This window comes from Pomacea canaliculata, linkage group LG6 (genome assembly GCF_003073045.1).
Source record: "Pomacea canaliculata isolate SZHN2017 linkage group LG6, ASM307304v1, whole genome shotgun sequence".
NCBI lineage: Eukaryota > Metazoa > Mollusca > Gastropoda > Architaenioglossa > Ampullariidae > Pomacea > Pomacea canaliculata.
In genome coordinates, this window is record NC_037595.1 from 24,176,300 (window position 1) to 24,192,728 (window position 16,429).

General features: G+C 42.9%; 2 protein-coding genes across 2 annotated transcripts; both read right to left on the reverse strand.

Moving 5' to 3' along the window:
* Positions 1-44: 44 nt before the first annotated feature.
* LOC112566968 lies at positions 45-6,951 on the reverse strand. The gene is made up of 13 exons (XM_025243399.1): positions 6,870-6,951; positions 6,448-6,632; positions 5,860-6,036; positions 5,248-5,421; positions 4,996-5,120; positions 3,773-3,913; positions 3,371-3,424; positions 2,784-2,876; positions 2,415-2,552; positions 1,829-1,931; positions 1,290-1,462; positions 671-912; positions 45-174 (listed from the first exon to the last, which is right to left on the reverse strand). Exons 2-12 carry the CDS (start codon positions 6,611-6,613, stop codon positions 766-768), a joined length of 1,491 nt encoding a protein of 496 aa, XP_025099184.1. The 5' UTR covers positions 6,614-6,632; positions 6,870-6,951; the 3' UTR covers positions 45-174; positions 671-765.
* A 206-nt stretch (positions 6,952-7,157) lies between these two features.
* On the reverse strand, positions 7,158-9,366 carry LOC112567199. The gene is made up of 2 exons (XM_025243801.1): positions 7,834-9,366; positions 7,158-7,363 (listed from the first exon to the last, which is right to left on the reverse strand). The coding sequence occupies exons 1-2, from the start codon at positions 8,393-8,395 to the stop codon at positions 7,287-7,289; spliced, it is 639 nt and encodes a 212-aa protein (XP_025099586.1). The 5' UTR covers positions 8,396-9,366; the 3' UTR covers positions 7,158-7,286.
* Between the last annotated feature and the right edge of the window lie 7,063 nt (positions 9,367-16,429).

Below are 16,429 nucleotides of genomic sequence, written 5' to 3' on the forward strand. Positions count from 1 at the left end.
AGGAGCGGAGAGAAGGTAGCGGGACCCTGGCGCCTCTCTTGATCGTCATGCTGAGTGTGCTCAGCGCTCGGGTACCTTTGCTGTCTCGCAGATCCACCGCACGACCGGCGACGTGATGTTGTATGAAGAGGAATCGCTTGACCAGGCATACGGGTTCTGGGTGTACACCGTGGCCTGTAAGGTGGGAGGAAGGAATTGGTGTTTTACGCCAAACCAGCAACTAAGACTATATCGTAACAACGCAGCACAGGTGGCACATGCAAAGAAAGAACATCTTGCTTCAGACGAGATCTGAATCCTGGACCGTTGCACCACAAAGTGCAGACGGCATTGTCTACTCTAGATCATGCAGTTAGACTTTAAAAGTGAGCTACTATTATATAATAAGGCCAACCAGCAGACCCTGTGAACATGTGCCTCGTGTAGAGAACATAGACATCACGGCCAACCAGCAGACCCTGTGAACACGCGCCACGTGTAGAGAACACAAACGTGGCCGAGATGAGATTAAAGATCGAGATTAAAGCATGCATTCAAAGATGATATCTATCCCCTCACAATTTACGATAATAAACAATTGTGAGAGTTTGACAGCCATTGTGTAAAGTTCAGCTGTCACGCAAAAGCTCACTCATTACTTTATCGTTTATTTCTCTTTATTTGTTGTTACCTTGACATCTACCACCGCGTGTGGGTCGCTCGCTGTGTCGCCGCTTTTAATTTCCAGAAGAACCGTTTTAGGGTCTGCGACGATGGTGCTGGTGCTTAGGGCGTGCCTGTCATCTTGCTGGCCATTAACGATATCCCACCTCTTTCAATCGTTTCTGGTACTTGATCCACGACCATTCCGGCGAGAAGAGAGTCGTACATGGCGCGTAGCGTTTCCTCCAACTTAGGCAAGACGTTCTTGATCTGAGCGCAACAAAACCCAGAACCCGCTGGCCATGTTTTCCAGTTAGAGAGCATGATAATGCAGTCAACATAAAACATTCATAATGTTTCTTACATCGATGTGTTTTTATTTGTATTTGTGAGTACTATGAAGGTTGTATCAAGTGAACTATTGTGTGTACTACATTACGCGTTAATAGTAATATTAAATAATTTGCTGTGACATTCCATGTGAGAAAAGCTCGGTGCGTTGACCCTATGCATAACAGACAGTCAAACAAATAAATACATTTTATATAAATAATTCCTGTCTACTCCTAGTTATGTAATTCAAGACCTCTGTTAATATGTCTGAATACTTCATCTTACTAAACCTTTATACTACTAGCCTATCTTACTAGGTCTATCTTTTGCTGATCCTTTACGGCCGAGGCGATACTCAATCTCTCTTGGATAAAAATCTTGTCGTCTTGACTGACGTCTGAGGAGTTAAAGACGATTCCACTGCCATCTGTGATGTTATATGACGGAACGCTTGCAGCGACGAGACGATCCAGTAGCGCCGTCATTGCTGTAGCACAGAGAGATCCAGTAGTCAGAGACGCCAACGATCCACGAGTCTCGCCAGGTCGTCAAACATCATAGGTGCATGAGTCACATAGCATCGCCACACGTTTCGATTGCCAAGATTACCAAGTTAAAAGACTAAACGACTTCATAGTTTCCGAAAAAGGTATTAATCAAGGAATCCATTAAAAGAAAACTGTTTTGCTGATGTTATTTACATTTGTAGGATGACGCTAGCCAAAACCTTTTAAAACGATTGTTATCGACTAAGCCACTGACCCCTAAAGTTATTTTCAGACTTAAAAATATAATAATTAATTCTCGACTCAAAAAGAATATTGATGACGATGATTGATGCCTAGTCGATTACCGGAAACAGATTCTTTGAGGTTCTCGATTATTGGGTAAGGTTTCGTGGTATACAAGCTTCGCAATGCCTCCGTGGCCATCTCTATGAGCTCAACGGCTGCTCTCTGCAAAAGTCGAATCAATAAGTTAAATTCATACATAAGGATGTGACAGATAACAAAAAAGATGAAACTTTCCGCTACTTATGGGGTCTTACGGCAGCACACTACTTACTACACTACAAGCAGTTGACGAAAGCAGGTTCTGAGGAACAGGGTTCAACTCTCTCCTTCCACGTGTAGTCTTGCCTAGTAAAACAGGTTCTTGTCCATGTTTGCTGAGGTACATGTTTAGAGAGCAGAGTTGATTTAACTCGACAGCAGTAGAAAATAAAGCATTGGAAATTACACATAAAGAAGGGGAAAACATGAATTGAAAAACTCACGATCAATTCACATTTAAACGGAACGTTTTAAAAGAAAAGTACATTGCACTGCTGGCGCCACTGGGTGAGAGGCAGGATGGGTCACGCAGATGTCATAATGGAAATCTGAAGAATGTTCACAACCCCGCTGAGAGAGAAAGAGAAGAGAGAGAGATTGACTTACCACGGAGTCGGGGCTGGTGGTGGCGGGGTTGAGGAGGATCAGGCTCAGACCTTCCGCCAGGGTCGTCAGTCCGTGACCAGAGAGGTTCTTAGCGTCCTCTCCGCGATACCTCACCATGTTAATGAACTTGTCAGTGACCTGCAATGGCACCAAGACCGCCTGGAATACCACATGTGCACACAAATAAATAGAAACAAGTGTTGAAAGCTGTAATATTTAGTGGTCAAATTTAGGAAGAGGGAGAATTATTAAGTCTGGGATTAATGTTAATTAAGAACGCCCGCCCACTTAGACATAAACATTTGCATATACATAATTAGCAAAGGAGACATGTTTTTGCGAATGTGCGATCATCTTTAGCAGTCTTACCGCCGTTAGATTGTCCTTGATAGGCGTGCCTGAAGGATACTGCAGTTCAGTCCAAATATCGGTCCAGCCGGCATTGACCACATTATTTGTGTCCTGGAAAAAAGTATCAATGTATCCGTCAAATTGTAGGTAGGATTCCGAACTTCATGTTTCTTAAAAATACTCTGAATTCTTCTGCTCTGTGTCTTTTCCCATTATTACTATCTCAATAATATAATATTGCTGCTAATTGGCATGTTTTTACGTTAAGTACGATAAGAATTCGAATATCGACACTTCATGTGATATTGTTCTTTTTCGAAATTTTGCCGTTTCCTACAGTTTGTTTCTTATTAGTTATTAGTACTGGTGTTCATCCTTCAGTTGCTACGTTTGTTGCCTATGTCTGGTTCTTGTCTCAAGCTCTAAGAGCATGCTTCTTACGAGCGTTAGTATGAACTATATAAATTACGCTTTATTATTATTATTAAGAAACTGAATTATAGTGAATCACGTAAAGGAGATATGCAATTGAAAAAATTCAAGTGATTGTATCATATGTAAAGGCACTTATTGGAGAGTAATAATATAAAAGTATTAAAACTTACTCCTGAACTACTTTCTTGAGCAGCTTGCAGTTGTGTCTGATTGTCTGAAGCATTCTACAAAGTTTCAAATCATCATTCATTAGCTGAATGGGAGGCTTTTACTTACTCGCAAGGCCTCTTTATCAACAGTTTCATTACTAATTACATAGTTAAATCTTTAGAACCACTTCCTGCCTTATTTGTGTACAGTTACCTTGAAATGTAACTTTTAAAATATCTCATATAAATTGGTACTTTCTTTGCGTGTGTGTACGCGTGTTTGTTTGTTTGGCTGTAGTGTGCAATTACCTGTGCAAGTGGGTTCGCGTCTGAGCATTTAGTGTATGTTGCTCTCAAAAGTAGAGATAAGAGGAAATTAATCCACTCATTCGTGTAGATTTACAAGAATATAGTGCCACTTACGTATGTAGAGATCAGAGAGCTTGCAATAGTTAAGCTCTTCATTTTCTTTTCCAAGTTCGATGACCAGTTAGTGTAGGAAGCTTGACCATCCCAAAATGTCAAAGTAGTTTGTAAACTTGCATTGCTATCGTCGAAGTAAAGCTGATAAAATCGACATATTTGTTTTTTCAAACATTCTAATTAGAATTTACACACTCAGAAACAGTAGAATAGTAAAAAATTATCTACTGCTGTGGAAAAAAATAAGAAGAAAACAAAAATATTAAAGCAAACTGCGTGCTTGACATACCAGAAAACTTTGAGAACTAAGGTGACACACATTTTTTTTCTAGAAGCACACATTTCATGCCAGTTGGTGCATGTGTTTGTTCAGACACATGGGCTGCTCGGTTAATTCCCTCAGCACTGAAGAAATACTTTCCCCTTCAATACAAAGCACAAAATGTTCCACTAACTTTACGGATTTAAAGCTAATAATGCTTCGTCACTCAGATGTACACGCCATGCTATCGCCTTACGCAGCACATGTCTGGCGGAAAGAACGAGTTTTGTCCCCTCCAGCCAATCGCTCAGCGCCTTTCTTTTCGTTACCATGGAGAGTTCAGTATCTGATTCTCTTATTGGATAACGTCGAGATCAACAACTAAATTTGTTTATTTTGTTTCGACCGTATGCTCCACGGGGTATGAAAAGGAATAAGATACGAAGAAATGTATCCTGAAAAATCTTCTGATTACTAAATATTTGAATCAGCCTGTGAGATTGAAAGTACAGACTTCGGGCTCTCTGGCAAGGTATAATACGATGGGGTTCTGACAGGGAGATGGTACCGAAACAGCGTTTGAATTTCATGATCATGTGGAACGAATCCCTGTGTGGTACCTCGATTAAAATATATTTTAAGACAATTTCTAACATTTATTTTACCATTGTCGTGTATTGTCCTGTTAGTTTAATGACCAAGAAATACATTTTAAAAATAAAGTCAAACTTTACAAAATTTACCGTAGTCGCCTTTCGAGGCCTTTACTACGAAACTATTCTGCACTTGTTAAGACGCATTTCGTCATGGCGGGTCACCTATATCTTTAGTCTGAACCCACATCGATGGAAAGCCAACTTAAATCCAGAAAAAACTAGCTAATCTTTAGAAGGTGTAATACTACTGGCTAACCCCAAACAGTATGTTATACAGTTTACTTTTCAATGAAACAATCACTCACGTTAATAGGCTGGGAAACTTCAACGAAGTCATTCCATGGATCATAAATACGAGCCACCAGCTCGTACACAGAATCATTTGCTCCACTAAAAATTGGCAGCATTCCTCGAGGCATTTTGCTTTCCCCTGCCAAAAAAAAAACCTTTTTATTTATTTGTTCATTTATTATTTCTGTGTTAAAACATTTAAGCTTGTCTGTCACATATTATATGTCATAATTCACCAAATGAAAAAAGATTTTCAGCTACTGCACCTCCTTGAGCGATGGGGAAAACGGTGTCATTTTTTCTCAGCAAAAACTTGTAAATCAAAGGCGCCAAAAGTAGCGATTTTTCGTTGACATCACTTGTAGTGTTGGCGTCCTCAGAAAAGCCCTCGTCCTTCCAGCCAGTGCACCACATCGAGAAAGAGTCCATCATAACATTGCCTGATGGGAAAGAAAGAGAAAAACGGTTCTACCCAAGCCACCTGAGTTTTACCTGAAGAACGATCTGGTAAGTCTTATAGCTAAGGCTAACTATTTTAACAATGATGGGGGTTGTCAGAAATAAATATACGCTCTAAAGCAATTTTCAGAGTTAGTGACGCAAACGCAAGTGTTAAAGTTAATAAGATATGAACTTTATGCAGGAACAATTAAATAAATCACCCATTCCACTGCAGCCCACATATGAATACAAAATTATCTTATCTTTCATATGAATATCCATCTAGTCTCAACCCCCCAAATATCATAGTGTAAAAAGACAGCTATGTTTGTGGCTTTGTAACTTGACCATTTCTTGACTGGCAGCAAGATGGGTTTTTTTTTCTGATGTGAACACCATTTAAAACGCTTATCTGCCTTCACCTTAGCCCCCATTACCTTCAAGCGGAAATACCGTGCAGTTGCCACCCCAGGGTGGACAGTTTGTCCTGAACTCCTTGGCGGCAAAGCCATTGGAGTTGTCAGCCAGCAGTGTCACGTTGACCTCCACCCGGTAAGTCTGACAGCCTTCCAGCACATTCTCCTTGATCACCGCCCCTCTTCCACTGCTTATGTCTGCTCATCGGCAAAGAGAATAAAATAGCTCAAACGAACGATGGATAATTATATATAGAGCTACTGACGGTTGCTAGCACGAAAAAGGTCTGGAGCAAGTTACAAATGTGGTACGGTCGGTATGTATAGGGCTAGACGCAAAACAAAATGTCAAACCCTTGACTTTCATTTTTTATAGTGTGTCCACAGAAATTCTTTAGCTATTTAGGGAAAAAACGAGTTGCATATGGTTTAGGTGACAGTAGCTGTCGGGCTAAAAGCGTTATCGTTTCCTTGTAGAAGTCGACGATGATATTTTGTAGAAGTGTGAAAAAAGACATTAGAATGGCAACTAATGGCTATGGTTCGTCGGATGATACAGTCTATCCAGAAAAATAACCAAACATTAATTTGAACTAATGCTTTAAATACCTTTCTTCTCAAACATAATTATGTCCGAGATCTCGACTTTAGTTCCGCTGGTCGAATTGATAACCTTGAAAACCTTCCAAAGATACTGGACTGCCAATACATCTACTTGTATACAGCGATCGCAGGTTACATTCAGAACCAACTTGGATGACACTGCAACCTTCATCCCACAGTTCACAATGCAACTGAGGACAAGACAGAGCGGACAAATCCATTAATTAAACAGACTTTTCTCCCAGTAATTTCTCCTGTATGCAAACATTCGAATATATGGATAAATATGTATACAACATTTATCGACGAGAACTTGCTTTAGTGAGTGAAAAAGACAGCGAGCTGCATCCCATATTTCTAAATTTTTTCGGATAGGAAACATTCCTTACCAAACTACGTTATCTGGCAACACTTAATTTGTTTCTTACTTGATCTCTGCGTTGAGAGAGCCCCGGATGAACTGTACTACGCAGTGGCGTTGGAGGACGATTCACCATAGGACACAACGACCTGCACGGTGAAACACAGCAAATACCACAAGCAATGATCTTTTAGTTAATGACGTCATAACTTACAACGAAATTAATTATGATTCACAACTACCACAAAAATGATGAGGACAGAACAAGCAATCACTAACGACTCACGATAATTGCATTTTCAAACCTCAAACAAAAACCCAATAGTTTTAACACTATCGGAGATGTTAAGCTGTCTTTTGCCAGCCTCGATTTCAGTGGATATGCTGTCACATGCAATGGACGAGCCATGGGGAGCAGCAGATTCCAAGGAGAGTAACTCTTGCACGCTGGTGGAGTTGTAGGCCCTGCAGCTCCAGGTGAACGCTAAGCCTCGTTGTTGCCGTAACCCATGACGCGGTCATAGGAACCTGTCCGAGCGTCCACTATGGCGTGAGGATCACCTGTCAGCCGACATGCACAGTGAACGTTAGGGCGAGAGGTGCTGATTCTAAAACTTACTGGTCGCGCCATTGTGATGTAGTCATGGTGTCTGAGAACGAGTATATTCCACTCAAGCAGGGATGATTTAAATGTTTTTTATAATCTTTTACAACGGTAAGAGGGTATCGGTCACCTATAAGTAAGTTTCTAGATCAGTTGGTCGCATTCGGCTAAAGAAAAATGAATACCGTCTCTGCGTCAATAAGAACGGTGCCATGGCATAGAGTAGTTTAAATTCTGTGAATAGTTTGTCGATAAAATCTACCACTTTAATGTTATTTTTTCCTCCTCCTCCTCATCATCATCATCATCATCATCATCATTATTTCCCTTTAATTATTCATATAATTCTATTTGCTGAATACAAGTCACAGAAGTGACAAATATTACATTTCAAGCGCAGTTATCATCAGCAATCTTTCCCACTTACCTGTCTTCCTGACCTTGCCGCCCTGGATGTCAACAACTAGCGGTGCCCTCTCCACCCTGACGTATATCATCTCCGACAGCCAACAGAAGTCATGCTCGCGCCCGAAGGAGATGTTGAGACTGAACCGGTACAAGTCGGGATCCAGCTGCCCACGCTCCCACGTCAGGTAGTCCATATTCGGGTTTTCAAAGGCCAGCACCGAGTCGTTTTTGACGATCTTGATAGCCCAGGTAAATCTGGGTTTGATGTCCGTGCAGTTGATGACAGTGCGTGTGACAAGTTTCGCCGGGTCGGAGTTCAGAACTGTCATGGGCTTTGCCCGCTTGCTGTACTGTCGGTCGAAGATGGGGTCTGGCGAGAAACATTCATTGTTCACAAAAACCTCCACCTGAACGATGCTGTGCGAGTAGGCATTGCTACATTCCAGCGACACGACTTTGGAGCCCAGCGTGATGTAGGTGTATCGATAAACGATCTCAGTGTACGGTTCCATCGGACCGGTCAAGGTGATAAAAGTCTCGTCCATGATCTCGCCCCAGTTAAGCGAGCAGTTCATGTGCATGATCCTGTGCTGGGAATTCAGCCGAACGTAAGCTGTGACATTTCCTGGGGGATGGTTTACTTCGCTTGGTAATACAGTGAGATTTATGTACTGCACAGATCCTTCCACCTCCAGCGTTCCCGGAAACGAAACATTCTCTGTAAGCCCCGAAAGGGAGAGACGTTTCCAGAATTTATAGAGCTGTAGCCGCCTTTCAAACTAGCCTGGTAGTACCCTACGCTTCGATAGACGTGGTAGAATATCCAAACATTGTCCACCTTCTGTAATACGAGGCAGAGCTTCCATCTCCAAAATCCACAGTCGCAAAGCCACTAAAATTCATCGGAACAGAAACGTTAAACTGAAATACGCTCTGGATCACCAGGCCACCTAAGGATTGCACAGCCAGCTGAAAGGCTCCCACCCGCATTTTTAAGCTCAAAGATATGTTATCCTTCTCTGGGTGCGACAGGGTTAGGGTACCGTTATAGACATTTCTGTACGGGTACATGTAAAGATGAGTCCAGTTTTTCAAATCTGTGGTGTTAGGGAGACTTTCATCACCAAAGTCGAAGCTCACTTTCACATGTGAGGGAGGAAATTGAACGTCTAGCAGGATAAGGTGAAGAGGACTGCCGACTGAGGAACATACCCGTTCATAACCTGAACGTTCTCGTATGATACAGCATAAAGTTACTCATGTTCCAGCTCCTTGCTGTCACATTTGAGATCACAGTGGCCTCGGAATATTATTCCAACAGTGAAAGGACACAGGAAAGGTTCCTTCAGAATCAAACGAGGACATCTGGTTATCAGGTAAATCGTCAGGAAGGTGAACATATACAGGACTTGTTGTACCATTCTGACCGAAATCCCAGGTGAGCAGAAGGCGGTCGTAGAGTAGCTCTTGTTAAGGGTGTTGGATGTAAAAAGAATGTTGTTCTCGGGTATAGGGATGATCATCCGTGCAGGAAAGATGATGAGGTCTTCGGGTCTGAGGGGATTCTCTACAATAATAGTGTAACTTGTATCAAATGAGTACATAAGGTTAAAGGCCCATAGCACGACCGGGTAGACTCCCAAATTTTCCAAATGAATAATGTAGCGAGGGTTTGGAGGCACGAAGTTAGCATACAACGCCGACTGGTTGTTGCTGAACATGTCAACGCCGTTGCAGGTGATGATGTACTGAAAGCCTGCATGTGGCGGGTTGACAAAGGTCAAGGTGAAGTTGTCCCCTGGTTTACCCGCTGCTGGCGATATGTTCAGTCGTACGTTCAGCTTGTCCCAGATCTTTACTGTGAATGTAAAGACCTTTATTTCTACTGGTGAGGTCAGCGCCAAGCTTCCGCTCCTGTCACCTTGGACACCGTAGGAGTGTTTGAAGATGACACTCTTACCTGCAGCGACATCTAAGACGCCAAACTCTGTACCATCTCCCCAGGTCAAGTTAAAGGTCACATTACCCATGGGCATCTTCGTGTCGGAGGCCATGGTCAGGGTCAGGACCAGGTCCTCCAGGGTCTGCACGATGGTGTTGGAAGCGGAAAAGTTAAATCCGTTGAGCGGATAAATCACAATGACGGTTGCTTGTGTGGTGCTGGAGCTGAGTTTGTTGTATACGTTAAGGCTTACAGTGAAAGTACCTGGATATTTCCAGACGTGAGGGCAGAAGAAGCTCGGCGGTTTGCTCTTTTTATTTATCTGAGGATAAGAGTAAAAAAACAAAATATTGCTATTTTAGTATTTGACTATGGTTTGCTATCGAAGACAATCAAGGGAAATATATCATCTTATCAATATCTTATGTCTTACAGTGGCGACATTCTATCATCTGATTAATTGGTACGAAAGAGACTCATCTTGAGGAACTTTCCTTTGAGGACTATATTTTTAAAAGCAAGGAGAAGTATCACCCAGTATTACCTCACAAAATAAACAAAGTATTTAAAAAAAAATTTCCGATGGTGGGGATTGCTCAGCCCTGTCACAGGATAAGTTGGACACAAATCTATTCTGGTGACTTGGTTAAGAAAGGTTATAAAATGTGTAGCTTTGGCATTAGCTGTCTGTGTGTGTGTGTGTGTGTGTGAATGCGCGCGCGTGCGTGCGTGCGTGCGTGCATGAAAATAAAAGAATGTTCAATCAGAATTTCCACTGGTTGGAATTACATCTAAAAAAATTTGGAAAATATCTACAAAACGGTATATGTGAATGTAAAGCTGTATAAATGTATACAAAATTTTGTGAATGCATATAAACCTCAATAAATGTATCTATAACTGAATACAGTGTTCAAAACATTTCGTTATGCAGATTAAAATGTCTGAGTAAAGTTGACAACCTGTTTTGTGTAACTGTCGTTGCCAACGACCCACTGTGCGGTCAGATAGGTCCCCGAGGTAACGCTGGCCGAAAGTTTGGTGGTGTCGTTCACAATGTCGTAAAATCTGTTGCTATGGACAAGACTTAGTCCTGATACTGGAGTGTCCACATAGATAGTGTAGTTTGTGTTGAACGAGTACATGAGGTTGAAGGCGTAGAGTGTGATGACGTAGTCTCCCTCAGTATCAAAGGAAAGGTAGGGAAACTTGGGAGGTGAATAGTCTGAATACAACGCCGACTGATTGTTGCTGAACCAAGTGGAACCGTTACAAGTGATGACGTACTGAAAACCTGCTTTCGGCGGGTTGACAAAGGTCAAGGCGAAGTTGTCCCTTGGCTTAGCCGCTGGTGGCGAGATGTTCAATCTTACGTTCAGCTTGTCCCAGACCTGTAATACGAATGTAAAGACCTTGTTTTCTATCGGTGAGACCAGCTCCAGGCTGCAGGTCCTGTCACCCTGGACGCTGTAGGCATGTCTGAAGATGAGATTACTACCTGGAGTGATGGTGAGGACATTGAACTGTCCCGTGCCATCTCCCCAGGTCAAGTTGAAGGTGACGTTGCCCATGGGCACCTTCATGTCCGAGGCCATGCTCAGGGTCAAAACAAGTTCCTCCAGGGTCTGCAAGATGGTGCTGGAGGCGGCAAGGGTGAATCCGTTGAGCGGGTGAAGCACAGTAATGTTTGCTTGTGTGACGCTAGAGCTGAGTCTATTGGACACGGTGAGGTGCACAATATAAGTACCCGGATTTTTCCAGACGTGGGGGTAGGAGAAGCCCAGAGTACTGTTATTGTCTGGTACCTAAGGATAAAAAGGAAAGACGAAGAAAATTTTGCATATAATGTAGATAGCACGGTATATCAGGTATATAAAAACATTTAATGTATAAATAACCGCATCCAAGGGGCTAACCTGTTGTAGGTAGACGTCAGTGCCAAAGACCCAGTGTGCAGTCAGCGCGGTTCCCGTAGCAACACTAGCCGTAAACCTAGTGGTGTCGTTCACAATGTCGTAAAATCTGTTGCTATGGACAATACTTAGCCCTGTGACTGGAATCTCCACATAGATAGTGTAGCTTGTGTTGAACGAGTACATAAGGTTGAAGGCATGCAGTGTGATGGCGTATTCTCCCACACTGCTGAAGGACAAGGTGTAGGGAGGGTTGGGAGGAGAAAAGTTTTCATATAGTGCTGACTGGTCGTTGCTGAATACAGGACCACCAGCACAGATTATAATGTACTGAAAGCCTTCTTTTGGTGGATTAACAAAGGTCAAGGTGAAGATGTCATTTGGTTTACCGGCTAGTGGCGATATGTTCAATGTTACACCCAACTTGTCCCAAATTTTTGCTGAGAAGGTGAAGACTTTGAGTCCTACCGGGGAGGCCAACTGCAGGCTTCCGCTCATGTCTCCCTGTTCACTGTAGCTGTGTCTGAAGCTGAGATTCTGACCAGGAGTAACTTGTAAGACATTAAACTCACCTGCACCATCTCCCCAGGTCAAGTTAAAGGTCACATTACCCATGGGCACCTTCGTGTCGAAGCCATACTCAGGGCTAGGAGCAGCTCCTCCTGGCTCTGCAAGATGGTGTTAGAAGTGAAAAAGGTAAAGCCGTTTAGCGGATGAATGACGGTGACATTTGCTTGAGCGATGTTGGCGCTGAGTCTGTTGGACACGCTGAGGTACACAATGAAAGTACCCGGATATTTCCAACGTGAGGATAGGCGAAGCCCAGAGTACTGACATTGCCAGGTACCTGAGGATAAATGTGAAAAAGACAGATCTTCTACTATATCTGAATAAAGCGTGTTTATAAATTTTCAGGTTATATACGACATCTTTTCAGATTATTGTTTCGTAGCTCTGTTTAATATTGATGTGGATTACGACTTTTGAGATTTATTTATTATACAGCTGTCTTTATGTGCAGCTTTGCATATATGTGTGTAAGGGGATATGTGTGAGTGAGCGCGTGAGCAAACGGGTATCTGTGTATTTGAGAGCGTGTATGACTTCTTTTCTTCTTGGATGATTAAGGCGGGAATATACAAAAGATCTTCCACAGGTTGGAGTTACGTATAATATTTATCATATATTTTAAGAGAACAAATCAGGAAGATAACCTGGTGTACGTAGACTTCGCTGCCAAAGGCCCATTGGGCAATAAGCGCGCTCCCTGTAGCAACACTAGCCGTTAATTTGGTGGTGTCGTTCACGATGTCGTAAAATCTGTTGTCATGGGCAATGGTAAGTCCTGTGACTGGAATTTCCACGTGAATAGTGTAGCTTGTGTTGAACGAATACATAGGGTTAAAGGCGTGAAGGTACATCTGGTACACTCCTCCTTGCTGGAAGGAAACAGTGTAAGGAGGGTCAGGAGGTGAGAACTGACCATATAACGCCGACTGGTCGTTGCTCAACAGAGAACCCCCGGTCCAGGTGATCAAGTACTGAAAGCCTGCTTTAGGCGGGTTAACAAAGGTCAAGGTGAAGCTGTCCCCTGGCTTAGCGGCTGATGGCGATATGTTCAGTGTTACGTTCAGCTTGTCCCAGACCTTCACTGCGAATGTAAAGATCTTTATTTCTACTGGTGAGACCAGCTCCAGGTATCCACTCTTGTCACCTTGAATGTCGTAGACGTGTCTGTAAACGGTGGTCTGACCTGCAGTGACGTTCAAGACGTTAAACTCGGCTGCGCCATCTCCCCAGGTCAAGTAAGAGGTCACATTACCCAATGGATCCTTTGTGTCCGAGGTCATGCTCAGTGTCAGGACCAGCTCCTCCAGGGTCTCCAAGATGGTGTTGGAGGTGGAAAAATTAAAGAGGTTTAGCGGATGAAGCACGGTTACGTTTGCTTGTGCGTAGATGGCGCTGACTCTGTTAGACACGTTGAGGTACACCACGAAAGTACCTGGATATTTCCAGACATGAGGATAGGTGAAGCCTAAGGTACTGATGTCGTCGGGTACCTGAAGATACAAGTTAAAAAGCAAAAGTTGAAGTTTTTACTTGTATTTTCCATACAGAGGGAGAGGGAGAGGAGAGAGAGAGAGAGAGAGAGAGAGAGAGAGAGAGAGAGAGAGAAATTTATTTGCTATTTTATGCAACAAAAAGATAATCACTGGTCTGGCAGGTCCATACATTTTAGTTCGCTGACTTTCCTGAAAAATATCAAACAAGCGGACACATATTTTCCTTTTCAGTGGTTGATCCCCCGTCAGTTCGTCATCGCTAGGGACAGTCGTACTAAACAAAAGTGTAACATTATCTGTCGTTGAAGACAGAAAACTCTCGCTTACGAATATACAATAGATAGTAAGACGTCGCGGGGAACATCCAAATGTCCACCCAACAAAACAAAACATTTCCTGTGTTGTCGCTAGGGGCAGGGGAAATTACAATAAAACAAAATCGAACACCAAGCAGTTCGTTGTCGCTAGGACGCCGATGTTTATTTTAACATTGTTTTCTCGTTTCTGCAGTCGAACTTTTTTATTTCTTTAGCAATCCTCCCTCATGGTGACATGGTTAAAATTCCGTCTAAAAACTAACTGTACTTAAAATGTGGAAGCAAAGGTGCTAACCTGCTGTACGTAGACTTCGCTGCCAAAGCCCACTGTGCAGTCAGCGAGGTCCCTGTAGCTACTCTGGCCGTACACTTGGTGGTGTCGTTCACACTTTCGTAAAAATTGTTGCCATGGGCAATAGTAAGCCCGGTGACTGGAATCTCAACGATGACAGTGTAGCTTGTGTTGTACGAGTACAGAGGGTTGAAGGCGTGAAGGTTGATGACGTATACGCCCTCCTGCTGGAAAGAAAGAGTGTAGGGAGGGTCAGGAGGCGAGAACTGTGCATACAACGCCGACTGGTCGTTGCTGAACAAAGATCTCCCGGTCCAGGTGATCAAGTACTGAAAGCCTGCTTTAGGCGGGTTAACAAAGGTCAAGGTGAAGTTGTCCCCTGGTTGAGCGGCTGGTGGCGATATGTTCAGTGTTACGTTCAGCTTGTCCCAGACCTTTACTGCAAATGTAAAGATGTTGTGTCCTAGCGGCGAGGCCAGCACCAGGCTGCCTGTCCTGTCACCCTGCACACTGTAGCTGTGTCTGAAAGTGAGGTTCTGACCTGTAGTTAAGTTCAAGAGGTCACACTCTTCTGCGCCATCTCCCCAGGTTAGATTGAAGGTCGCTTTAACCATGGGCGCCTCCGTGTCCAGGGACATGTTCAGCGTCAAGACCAACTCTTGAAGGGTTTCCAAGATGGTGTCGGAGGCGGAAAATTTTAAACCGTTAAGTGGACGAATCACGGTTACGTTTGCTTGTGCGTAGCTGGCGCTGACGCGGTTGGACACGTTGAGGTACACATTGAAAGTACCTGGATATTTCCCACGTGAGGGTAGGTGAAGCCCAGGGTACTGATTTCTTGTACCTGAGGACAATAATTACAAAGAAAACACGTTCGCTATTGTTTGTAGATGACGTTTGTTTGATATTTGTACTTAGGTATACACTTTATTTCAGATTTGTAATTGAGCCGATCTTAGTTATACACTGATCATGATTGATGTTGTGTCATGTCCTACTATATACAGCAGAGAAGTGATTGTGTGTGTGCACGTATGTATGTTTGAGGGTGTGTGCCTCTTGTATGTGTGCCTTTTCAGATGATAATGTACAGCGACACATACCACTTGTTGGAATTACTTTAGGAAACCTTATTTTGAAACGAAAGAATAAAACCTGTTGTATGTAGACTTTGTCTTCAAAGACCCACTGCGCAGTCAGCGCCGTCCCTGTAGCAACGCTGGCCGTTAATTTTGTTGTGTCATTAACGATGTCGTAAAAGTTGTTGCTGTGGTCCAGACGGAGTCCTGTGATTGGCTCTTCGTTGTATAATGTGACGCATATGGTTCTTCGATTGGATACATGACAGTCTCAGTGACATTCTCTACTGTGACTGCAATTTCCGTTGATGGGTTCTTTGTTGAAGTGGTTAATACCGACTTTCTGGTAGACACTCTGATGGTCGTGGCAGCCATTTCTGCTGGAGATTCGTCTGTCAAAATGACTGTCGACAGAGTTATCCCCGCTTGGTCTGTGTCGGTTGTTAGAGACGGTTCCGATGTTGATACGTCTGATGCACCAACAGTTGTCACAGTAGCTGACTCACTTGTTTCTTCAGTTTCACTAAGGCTCATCGCAGTCGTCACCACCGAGTTTTCACCTGTTATCGCTGGCACTGTAATGTTGATAATCTTTGTGACTGTAACGGGTGTGAGCGATCTTGCCGTCAAATTCACTGTGTGCCTAAGTTGGTAAAACAAAAACAAATATTGAAAAAGAAATAAACAAAGTGTATTACTTTTCAGATTCCCGGTAAACAGCTCAACCTGTTTTACAATCACATACCAAGCTAAACCATGATAATATTTGAATATCGGATAAACTTGGAAGGGGAAAACATTGAAGAAATTGAATATAGCACGTCCTTATTAACTCAATCCTGCAATAACTTGATTGCATTTGTTGAGGCCATAAATTAAGATTCTATCAAATCTCAAACTGGTTGATAAATAAATGAGGTAAATAAAAATAAACTGATGTAGTGAGTAACAGTATGGTGAAGAAACTCAGATGTCAACACACTCTCCCAGCGGCAGACTGAAGCCTTGT

What these genes read in the sequence shown, in the direction of transcription:
- LOC112566968 (XM_025243399.1), bottom strand. Translation starts at nt 6,613, where the DNA reads ATGAAGGTTGCAGTGTCATCCAAGTTGGTTCTGAATGTAACCTGCGAT. An exon ending in TTTCCCCATCGCTCAAGGAG is followed by an intron (nt 5,121 to 5,247) that starts GTGCAGTAGCTG and finishes TTTTTTTGGCAG; the next exon opens with GGGAAAGCAAAATGCCTCGA. An exon ending in GCTCTCTGATCTCTACATAC is followed by an intron (nt 3,425 to 3,772) that starts GTAAGTGGCACT and finishes GAAACTTTGTAG; the next exon opens with AATGCTTCAGACAATCAGAC.
- LOC112567199 (XM_025243801.1), bottom strand. Translation starts at nt 8,395, where the DNA reads ATGCACATGAACTGCTCGCTTAACTGGGGCGAGATCATGGACGAGACT. An exon ending in CGGCAAGGTCAGGAAGACAG is followed by an intron (nt 7,364 to 7,833) that starts GTAAGTGGGAAA and finishes GTCGGCTGACAG; the next exon opens with GTGATCCTCACGCCATAGTG.